This window comes from Egretta garzetta, unplaced genomic scaffold, assembly GCF_000687185.1.
Source record: "Egretta garzetta isolate BGI_Z169 unplaced genomic scaffold, ASM68718v1 scaffold365, whole genome shotgun sequence".
In the NCBI taxonomy this organism is placed as follows: domain Eukaryota; kingdom Metazoa; phylum Chordata; class Aves; order Pelecaniformes; family Ardeidae; genus Egretta; species Egretta garzetta.
In genome coordinates this window covers 2,113,065-2,124,329 of record NW_009259602.1, presented here as the reverse complement: position 1 = coordinate 2,124,329, position 11,265 = coordinate 2,113,065, and the positions used below count along the sequence as shown (strand labels likewise).

Genomic DNA, 11,265 nt, shown 5'->3' with positions numbered 1-11,265 from the left:
ACATAAATGGTTATAAAATAAGTCTCTTACCATATGAACTCGGTAGAGAATGCTAATTCCCAAAGTCATGAATGGCTTAGAGAAATCAATCACCTTCTCCCGCTCCGCCGTAATCGTCAGCCCCGCCACGGCCAAATCGGCTTTCTGGAGAGAAAGGAGAGCAGAGAAGATCAGGTCCCTGAGCCTGGGAACAGCACAGGGCAGGGAAAGTGGCAAAGCCGTGTCCAGGGCCATGCAAGACACCTGCTCCGGGAAGATGGATGCCCCGTCTTTCTGGGGCAGGATGCATTTGCTGCAAGGCAAAACCCAGGCTCGGTAGAAGCCACAGGAGTTTTACTGGTGATGTCCACTAGTTCGGACTGTGCTCCTGCACCCCTCAAACCCGGGTGGGTTTCACATAAGCCCTGCTCAAACGCACTCCAAACTTTATCCCACCTTGTGCTCCAGACCATTCCCCGCACTTTTCCTTTCCTCACCTGGGCGTTTCTATCTCCATACTTACAGGTTGGAAAAGCTCAAAGCTCCCAGTGGGGAGCCCGCTGTGCTAGGAGCTGGACTAACAGCGAACAGAACGAAACGGCAGCCCCAGCCCACAAGTGCGCACAGCCCCATTGCCATTTCTATTCGTTGGATGCTTTAAGATCTGGCAAAACAGCTTCCAGACAAGGCTGTTACTTGCAAGCGCCATAGGTAGGAAAGCATAACAACGCAGCAGCAGCACCCCCGTACCCTGAGTCATGGAGTTTACAAGCCTGCCAACCCCAGACTTCCAAAATTGCAGATTGGTCTCCAGCAAAATTCAGAGGACTGGCATAAAAATTTCCAGATTGACTTGCAAAGCAAATGAGATTAGGGGGAAAAAAAATAAAAATAATTTCTTCCAATGTTAATACCCTTGTAATATAGATAAGGGATTTGAATTTTAAATATTATTTTTATTACTATAGCTCTTTTAATGTCTGTAATTGCTTTCTGTAAAAATGAAACCTCCTCCATTCCCTTATACATTTGTTTGCCTGCTTTGCAGGATGATGATTATGCAAGTGGAAAAAGAGAAGGGGGAAAAAGAAAAGCTATTTGCACTTGTCATCCCTGAGTTTCATAAGGTTTGTGCAGAAGCCAAGGCGCCATCAGGCCCCAAGACCCAGTAAAATATGCAGCTTATCTCCCTGGATCCATGTGCTAGCTGTAAATGCGCCGCACAAAGGCAAATTTGTGGGTGCATCACTCTTACCATGCTCTCGGACCCTGCTGCTCTTGCTTTATTTTCCTAAGAGAATGGGGACTAATCACCTCCTGGCAGAGGTTTGCCGGGGGGTCTTCCCCCCCTCTCTGCCCCCAACAGACTTGCCCAGTTAAAGGCAGGCAGGGAGGATGGGCCAGGGGAAGGCTGGAGCTGCAGGAGTGAAGAGCAGCACTGCTGGAGCCCATAGGAAGAAGGAAAAGGAAAAGAAAGGCAAGGTGATCTGCAAGCCTGCCCAGTAAGGGGGGTCATGGGGAAGGGGATATTTCACAGTCCATGCAGGACTGCTTTATTGGACAAGCCCAGTGTCAGATTTCTGCGATTGTTTCCAAGCAGCTATTACAGATTCCTAGGAGGTTCAGGCTGGAATGAATGATGAGCTAGGGAGGATTTCTGCCTAGCCAGACATTTACCCACAGGGTTTTTGAAAGGCACCAATAATCACAACATGGTGTGTGAGCACTTGAGCCCTATGTAAACACCAGCAGATTACTAAGATGGGATCAGTTCATCTGTGGAACGTGGCATGTGAGAAATTTTATCTGCCAGGGAAGTCTAAAGCTTCCCAAACCTCTCTTGTCTATACTTAAAAGGGTTTGCAGGTACTATTGTCCTGGGGAGAGCTCTCCCAGCAGAGCCTCTCATGAAGACACAGATTATTCTAACAGCAGATTTCTTCTCCTGGTTCTCCAAACTTAATACAATTCTACCAGCAAGGCTGTAGACTAAATAGATGGTAAGTACGCCACATCAAAGGTGTTTCATGCAAAAGCTCTAAGGACATTTCCACTCCTATCCAGAGGCCAATACAAAGGTGCTGCTGAAAGGAGCAGCGCAGCCCCCAGGCTTACCCAGCTAAGTCACCATCCCTCGCCTGCCCCCACCCTCCCAGGGGTGGGACGCAGAGGTCGTCAGGGAATCTTATGCACTCCAGTTATTCCCCCAACTATGGTCCTTTGGGACCCTTCCAGATCCTGTAGGCAGCAACATCTTGAAAGCTGCTCTTCCCTACGCAAAATATAATGCAAATCCATCCCCCTCCTGTTGCCTACGGAGCAGAAACTCAGCGCAGCAGCGCTGCCTTCCCCAGGCACACAGGTTTTGTGCCTAGGTCCCTTCTCTCGTCTCCAGAGGGTCCTGCCATTCCATTAGAGTTGATTTCCTTCTGCTCATTCCCTGCCTGGTCAACTTGAGTCCCTTCAGGACTTCTGGCAGCATCAGAGCTACAGCAGCTCACAGCCCGCTCTAACCTGTGCACATCTGCCTTCTCCGGTGCCAGAGCTCCCTGCAGCAGAGACCCGGCCCCTCGCGGCTTTAGCTGGGGCTGTGGTCTGTCAAAGACTCTCTCTCTGCAGGCTCAGAAGTCATGCAAGTTAAAACAGCAATAAACTTTGATCTGGGAATGGCATGCAATCTATTCTCTGCCTGAATATCATCCACTTCATGCTTTCAGCTTTGCTTCCTGATGTTCCCAAAACTTCTTGTGATTCACTGAGGTCAGCGTACCTCAGTTACAGAGGGGCTCTGCAAACCCAGGTGCTCTCCAGCCCTCGCCCCTGAGCACGGATAGGAGCTGGTGCTTTATAGGCTAAACAACGCACTGGGGGAAGAAATGGATTTTGCTTTGTGCTTCTGCACTGTCCACAACCGCGCCCTGGGGAGAGGGAAAACAGGAGGCAAAGGATGGGGGGAAGAGGGGGAAAACACTTTGATTTTCATCCTTCCAGCACAGTTGCAGCTATAAATGTCAGCATGAAATAGGCTTAGGAAAAGACCCAGAGCATTTTGGGAATAGAGACAGACACTTCTTTTAACCAAACACTGCTTAAACAAGGCCAAACTCTTGCTAGGCAAGAGGAAGCCCAGGTGGGCTGGTGTCTGAGATAAAAGCATGAGCTGCCACCACTGTACCTGGCGTTAACCGTGGGATCTGCCTGCATTAGCAGACAGGCTCCCCCTGCCACTGGGAAGGATGTTAAACACGGGGGCTGAGCCGGGCTCCTGAAGAGGAACAACAATTAAGCAGCCTTAAGAAGCAAATTGCAGGGACTGCCAGTCCGGAGGAGGCGGCCGCCTCCTCGCTGCAGATGCTGACAAGGCTCATCTCGGCGCTAATGGTGATGAATGGGGCCTGACGTCAGTCCTCAGCCCGGGCAGAGAGGATCCCGCCAAAGCCACCCCCGGCACTGGGGACCGGCCGGCAGACTGGCCCTGCTCCAGCCCCGCAGAGATTCACAACCTCCTGTCAAGCTACGGAAAAAAACCCACAGTGAGAAGGTCCAAGTGGCGTAAGGCTTTGGGCTGTCCCTGTGTCCAACACAGGGAGAACAAGCCTGAAGGACAGCTCTGGGTGCACAAGGCTGGGGTTTCTTTCAGGAGCAGGAGTCCCTGACTTGGAACAGCACCTCGGATGCTATGTCCCCAGGGTGCATACGAGAGCACCCTTCTCACCAGCGCTGCCCACAGAGCACCGACAGCGTGGCCACGGTCAGGGAAAGCTATTTCTTACACTGCCCCCATGCTTGGAGGGCCTTCTAGAAAGCTGAAATTGGTGTTCAACCTTCAGGAGCCACCAGCCGTTACCCCCACTGCAGGCCCGTCAGCATCAGCGCTGCTGCTGCCGGATTCGGTACTGAGCACCCGGCTGGAGGTGACCCTGCTTTGCACAGGGGGTCGGTCTGGATGATCTCCAGAGGTCCCCTCCAGTCTCTGCTATTCCGTGCATGGCAGTTTGGGTTCTGCCCCCCCGGGCAGCGCCTCCCGAACCGCCGCGGCAATGACAGAGCAGTCTCTCTGCATCTGCAGATCTGTCCCCTGGCGCCATGGGTGCGGCTTAGCCGCCAGATCAATGTACTGACTGCTTCTGCTCCAGCTGCCCATCCGATCTGACAGGAGCTATTTCGGGTTGTACGGCGCTTCCTGCTGGAGCGAGCAGCAGCCAGGTTGTGCACTCGGATGCATATTCTCGCATTTAAAAAGCAGGGCCAGATGAGGGTCACTCAAAACTGGTGTTTGGGGTTGTTTATTTTTTTTTTTAAGGATGAACCTGAGTTCTGCCATATGAAAAGTGACAGCCTGAAAGCCCTGGAGGCCGCAGCCCTCCATTTAAGCCACGGTCAGGGATGGGATGACCAGCAATCAGTGCAGATGTCAGCCTCAAGTCTGCCTTCACTTGTGTTTCTTCACCTGGACTACCTCAAAGCGGGGAGGAAAAAGCCTGTGCCAGGTGTTCAACGTGCCTGTGGCAAAAGCCAGTGAAGGTGAAGCACCATGGGGGACCCTGAGCCTGCAGGGAACAGGAGCGAGACCTAGCCAGCTCACACTGCACCCAGCATCTTGCGTGCAATTTTGGCAAAATCAGCAGCGCGACGCAAACCTCTGCCCGTACCTTCGCTGTGTTTGCTCAACAACCCACGCTCTCTCACTTCCCCACTCCCCCTCAAGCCCCCCCGTGTCACACTTGCCAGCGCGATGGCGTGCAAACAGACTCCCCCTCCCTCCCTTCGCCCACGCACAGCTTTTCTCACCGAACACCAACACCCACTGCCGAGCGGAGAGCAGGACTCTGCCAATTTTGAAATATCTTCTCCTTCCTTTCCCCTTCCTGCCATTCCCCATCTTTGGAGCAGTTGGAGGGAGAGGGCTTCTGATTGTAAAGCACCACCTGGTCACCAGCAAGGAAGCTGGAAAAACTATCACCCCAAAACTTTAAGGTCCTCTTAGTTCTTGGTGTTGCTGGTCCTGAGGCCAGACCCTTCCATGAGATGGACAACTTCATCTCCCCCACTTTAAAAAGAGCTTTGCCCACCACTGATCCCAGCCAGATTCAAACCACTGACCTGGATACCAAAGATCTAGCATTATTTCACAGCATCTCACTCCCCAAATGATCCTGGGCAGAAGGGAAGAGCAGGAGCTTGCTGTCCCCAATCACCCGCTCCTCACTCCTCCTTCACTCCATGACTTCTACAGCAGCATCTGCCTCGCCCAAACACGCTTGCCCTGGAAATACTCATGGATCTGCTGTGTTACCATCTCCAAAGGCGATATATTATTTAAACAATGCTGAAGGAAGCCTGGGCAGCTGGTGCAAGGTGCACAGCACACATGTCAGTCTGCATGGAGCGTGCTCCTGCCAGGGCTGCTTTATCCTTCCCATCCCCTGCACCCTGCCGCAGGCGAGCGGGCCGGCTCCTCTGCAGAGGGGACCATCACCTAGCGCTGGCACCCAGCCTGGCAGGGTACTGATCCCGGCCGCGTCACAGGGAAGTTTCTCGGAGATCTTATAGCAGAACTGCAGCATCAGATTCCTGCCAACAAAGCTTCCTGGCAAAACCAAACCGCACCATCTCTTCTTAGCTCAGCTCTATTCTCCAGGGCATTCCCGAGACGGGTAAATTCAGGAACTGTTGCTGAGGGACCTCTCAGACATAAGCCCATCTCCTCAGGGAGGAGCAAGGGAGCTGAGCACTGACAGCTCGCTGGGAGCCGATGTACAGGCACTGAGCACAGCCACCACGGCACTACGCTACCAAGACAGCAAACACAGGCATGGCAGAACAAGGAAAAAGCTGTCACGTTGCCTTGAAAGTACATTCATTGGCTTGTACCAGGCTAGCGAACTCGTTTCGGCTACGGGGAGGTGCTGGGGGGAGAGAGAAAGGGAAGACCAGACAACCATCAGGGCCTCTGAGCCAGAGACTGTACTGCAGCGGGAAGGAGCGAGACGTAATTCTTCCAGCCCTATTGTCCTCTAAGGCTCTGACGCCAAAAGCCAGGAGACAGGAAGATTTGCTGTTCCCCCCTGTTTGCTTGTTACGGATAGCACACGTGTGCGGTGTCAGCCGAACCGCTGGAGACTCTGGTTGCCTGTGCCAGAGCTGACAAAGCTAACAAGGGAAATATGCCCCGGCCAGAGAGCAGCTTTACTCCCCTGCTCACTCAAGGAATGAGCAGGGTGTTCAGCCTCCCTGCCCTGCGTGCACAGAGGGACCAATTAGCTCAACATTTTCTGAGTTTGTGACATCTTTTGCTAAGGAATGGGCTTGAGTCCTTCCAAGCGATTTCTCCCGAGCCAAATCTCCACCGGCTGATCACAAAGTTCACAGGTTTCCTGATCCGACGACAAGTCAGACTGCTGACCTCGACACAGGAGTCTCTACAGCTCTTCCACTAACCCCCCAAGCCATCCCGGTCCCCCTCTTCCTTAGCTCTTAATTAGTTTTCTGAGCAGGTCAATAAGATATGTACTGGTGAATTTGGGTCAACAACAAATTTATGTTTATATGGCATCCTTCTCAATCATATCATAGTGCATAATTAGCTGTAATAGAATTTTCAGCACTTAAGAATAAATCAATAGCTAGTTCATTTAGAAGCAATACAATGAAACATTTTTCCCATATAGCCTATAGTCGCTCTGAGGAGATTCAGTGCCGGGGGGTGTTACAGAGACAAAAAAAAATACTGGAAAGGTATCGCATGGGGCTGGATAATTTTCTGACCTTCTGGTCCTGCACACTAAGTGCATGTGAATCAAACCTCACTTTCTGACAGCTGATCAGGGTCAAGAAGGAATCGGGTTCCTATGATAATACAGCACTGCACAGAGCTGGGCACAGAGCTTTTATCTTGGGGAGGATTTGGGGAGTTTTGACCCATGTGACAGGTTTGTGTCCCAACTAATGCCCCCTCTGTGCTAAAGGCTGTATGGAGAAAAGTGCCCAAGAAATAAATCCGCTGAAAGAGCAACGGTGTGCCCAACATAGGATCTTTTGGCTCTTCAGCTTTGAGTGGTCCTGAAGTGTACAGGGAATGAACAAGGGGCTGGAACCGAGGGCAAACCCCTTGAGGGCTGACTGTCAAGGGAGGAGAGGAACCCCTTGGGCTCTGAAATGACCTCAGAAAGCAGTGTCCCAAGTGGCCCTGAATAAGCACAACAGCATGCATGTGGCCAGATCTGCCCTGGCTGACCTGACCCAAAATACCGGTCCCTGGGACTGATCAAAAACTCCCTGAAACCATTATGAAGCCTCTAAAGGCCCCAGGAAGAGCAAAGCAGAGAAAGCTTTTTCTCTTCTCCAATATTCAATTCAGCCTCACACAGGCTTTGCTGAAGCAGAAGTAAAAATCCTCCTAAATAAGGCTCGAGCTGCAGAAGAAACAAATGGTTTCTACGTGAAGATGAAGTTAAAACACTCATCACTAAAGAAAAAAACCCCTCCAGAAGCTCCTATTTAATGGAGAGGCACTGCCAAGGTTAGTAGGCCAAAAATTTGATGGCTGTTCCCATCCTTTGTTTGCATAGATCACATGCTGCTCCCTGCGCCTTCCTGCCTGCCTCCCAAAAGAAACGTTGCAGAACTGTAATTGTGTGCGTGTGTGTATATATACACACACAGATATGTATAAAAACTATGCCAATAGCCCAGAGCATTTGCAAACAACCGTGCAGAAGGCTCTTTAGAAGAAGCAGATGGAGGTAGGATCTCAGCTGGCATCAAGAGCTGTTGCTCCGCTGGGGAAGGGTGACCCAGGAGACAGGGTGCTAGCTCAGGAGGGATGTCCAGTCCATACCGTGCCCTGTCCCTGACCCTCAGCAAATCTTTTAGACCTGGAGTTGTCCCTCCTGACTTCAGACACTCGGTTGAGGCTCCTAAGGTGGGTAGGATGAGTGTCAGCCAGGTCCCCTTCACCATCTGGGGAAGCAGCAGACAGATGTGGGTGGGCATCTTCTAGAGATGCTTGCTCGTGCAGCAGGGAGGAAAGCTGCGGCTGGAGCCCCGGACCCCTGCCTGGAGCCACAGGGGATGGATTCGGGCTCTCGTTCCTCCGCTTTGCAGGAGGGACGTGCCACTGTTGTGAGGATAATGATGGGGTGGCTCAGGGGCTCCTCTCATGCAGCAGCATGGATAATCATAAATACACCTCACTGTGGATTTGCCACCAGCTGAGAAACTGTTGCTGGCTTCTCACAGGTGCTTCCCTAATAACAAGGCAGGGTAGAAATCGGTGAACAAGGAAGTATTGGTTTAAACAACATCAGTCTCAATGTTAGCTTTGGCTAAGCCTATTTTACTAAGGATCTCGGAGCATTTCATGAACTGTATTTAAGCTTCAGGATCCCTGGGGAAGGACTACCTTTAGCTGCGGAGGAAAACAAAGAGCAGGGAGGGGGGTAGAGGCTGACTGAGCACACGTGTACGCAGAAGTGTTGTCAAACCCAGCAAAAGCATTCAGCTTTCAGTCTAGCTGCTGTGCAGCAACACCGCCCAACAGAGCCACGGAACGATCTCGATCCACGCACTTCACGCAAACAAAAGATGTTCCTCTCCAAAAACAATGCTCAAAGTCAAGGAGCTGAAATGAATCCGCCAAAACTTTTTGGGGTAGAAATGTGATTCTTACTTTCTTCCCTCCCAAACAGTGTGGGTTTGTAAGGTTTTTTCAGCTCTACCGACCCCTGCCAGAGCCTGCATATTTTCCTGTTTCAAGTCTTCATTAATTTTTCCACCGGGGGGAAAAAACAAAAAAAATCCATTCTGTATCAAGCTCTTACACAGGGACCCAGACCTCGCTTCCAACAAAGCCCTAACTCCCACTCTGACTACTTTGCACACTGTCACATTGACACAACAAATACATTTGCTGTTGGGAGAACACATTAAATGGAGATCTTCTGGTCAAAGTCTCACAAGTGGACTAAAAGCCCCATCCGTCTTTATCATCCTGGAGCACTTAATAAAGCATCAGGGCTTTTCATTGCCAAGTCCCACTAGAGCACAGTTAAAAAGAGCAGCTAATTCACTTACCCGAGCAATCAGCTCCCCGACCATCCCTGTCCACGTGCCGTTTGCCTCAGGGACTCCATACACACCATCGCCAACGAGGTGGATCTTATAGTTGAAACGCAGGATCTCTGCCAGCTCCTTCAGCATGTCCACGCAGAAGCCCTCGTAGCGGTCGTTGCCTTCCAGCTCCTGATGGTTCCACTTCAGCATTAAGTAAGGGTTTTCCTGCATTGAAACTGGGCAGCTGTCATTCCCATCTTAGCCGAGGCATCCCACCAGCACGGCGCCGAGCACAGGGCAGAGAGGGCAATGGGCTCCCTGGCAGCACTGGGATGGCAGAGGCTCTGGTAAGGGGCACCCAAGCCAACCTCCTGTCCCGATACATACCCTCTTGACAAGGGTATAAGAGATACAGAAAGCTGGTTTGCTCACTTGGAAACCCAAAGTGGTGCACAGCTAGCAGAGCTGTTTCTACACTGGTATTCATTGGCCCCTGCTGTGTCAGGGATGGGCTGGAGGTGCAGCAGATAAATCCCAGTGGAGGATATGAAGCAGAGCTAAGGGATCATGCTTTGTGGGCTGTTTCCAACTGGCATATGCCAGAGCAGCCCAGTAACTGCTCCGAGTTATGGCAAGACATATAGATCCCAGCCTCTCTTGGCATATAGACACTTCTCCAGTTTGTTCCCCTTTTCAAGAAACTTTGTGGAACATGAGGAAATAGCGCCCAGAGTTCTTCAGGATTTTGAGTGTCTTTAAGGAAGGAGCAGAGGCACTAGAAAAAAAACCATGGGACAGGCAGCACCTGGAAGGGGGATTTGTTGAACAAGGACAGTGGTGCCTGTAGACGTGGCGCCTGTAGATGTGAAGTCTTAGTTCATAAAAGTTGTACCCATCTTGGCCAATTTCAGTAATTTTATGGGTAGAAGGGACAACTGTCCCTTCCAACTTACCAGCTGTATGCAAAACAAGAACATCATTCAGAGATGAATGTAAAATGGCAACTTATCCCCATCCCAGCCCTCTCCCCAGCTGCTTCTGAACTCATCAAATATCATTTCCATATGAAACATCAACTTGAGTTTAATTACACTGTCATGAATTGTCCTCAGTGCTGTAATTAGAGATTTGATCGTCTGTTCTTTATGAAATCAGTGTGCGATGCTGCACGCTGGGGGCCGAGGGGGGTAGGAAGAGGGAATAATATTCTAGCTGATTGACACCCCTAAGCGCTGGGCTGGCAAAGAGCTAATGGGAACTGTAGGTGACCCCCTCACTTACCAGGATGGTGGTGACAATGAGTGTGGTGTTGAACAGACTGTCTGATATGTTGGAGGAGAAGATCCTGTTGTCCATGCTGAGTCCTTCAGAAACGTGCCAGTGGCCGATCTGGAGCGATAAACAGCACAATAAGGGAATTTACAGGGCAAATTACTGTACACACCCGCCATATGGCTCTGGTGACTGACAACCCTCGAGCTGGCCCTGGAAGAGGTGTTTATGAATGCTCCATTACCTTCACACTGCACCCCCACAATGGGCCGGCAGAGCGATTAACCCACCGGTGCACAGCGCTGGCCCCCCCCACCTGCACGACCACGCCAAAAACCTGTCCCTGCTCGTGGCGGGCACTGCCTTCCCACGCACCCCCCCTGCAGTTGCGGCAAAGCCCCGCACCAGCAGAAGGCCGTGCAGTGGGCAGCTACCTGGGGCTTGCAGCAGCCGAGCCACCTTCTGCCTTGTCCCCAGATGCCACCAAGATGGGTCTGTCTTACCCCGCAGCCCCCACACAGCCAAACCTGCAAGCTCATCCCCACACCCCGCGTGGTGTGGCTGGGAGGCTCTGCCATCCCTCGCACTGAGGCATGGCAGCTAGGTCATGGCCGCGGGACAAAGGCTCGGTCATTGCTCCCAACCTGGCGCATTTTGGCTGACCCCTTCACCTCCTCAGTTCTCTAGAGGTCAGCTCCTAAAGGGGACAGGGCGCAGAGGCGCTTCACGGGAGGCTGCTGGAAAGGCAACGCTGCGGGGTTTGGTTCGGCTTGCCTGCACCATCCCACAGTGACCCAACCACCCGCAGACGCTGCAGGGTCCGTGCTACACCCAGGCTTGGTGAGGCCGAGCTCTTCACACGGGCACCGCGTGTCACAGACACAGCTCAGAAGAACTTCACGAAGTGCTGAAGTCTCGTGATTTCACCGTGAAAACCCAGACATGGGGAGACGGCATTCC

General features: G+C 51.8%; 1 protein-coding gene across 1 annotated transcript in view; it reads right to left on the bottom strand.

The window, feature by feature from the left end:
• The window catches only part of GRIK4 (glutamate ionotropic receptor kainate type subunit 4), a 139,663-nt gene that overhangs the window by 18,678 nt on the left and 109,720 nt on the right, over positions 1–11,265 (bottom strand). Inside the window, exons 10-12 of the mRNA XM_009638429.1 lie at positions 10,315–10,422; positions 9,055–9,258; positions 31–144 (exon numbers count right to left, since the gene is read on the bottom strand). Of these exons, the coding sequence (XP_009636724.1) occupies positions 31–144; positions 9,055–9,258; positions 10,315–10,422 (426 nt within the window). The remainder of the gene's footprint in view (positions 1–30; positions 145–9,054; positions 9,259–10,314; positions 10,423–11,265) is intronic.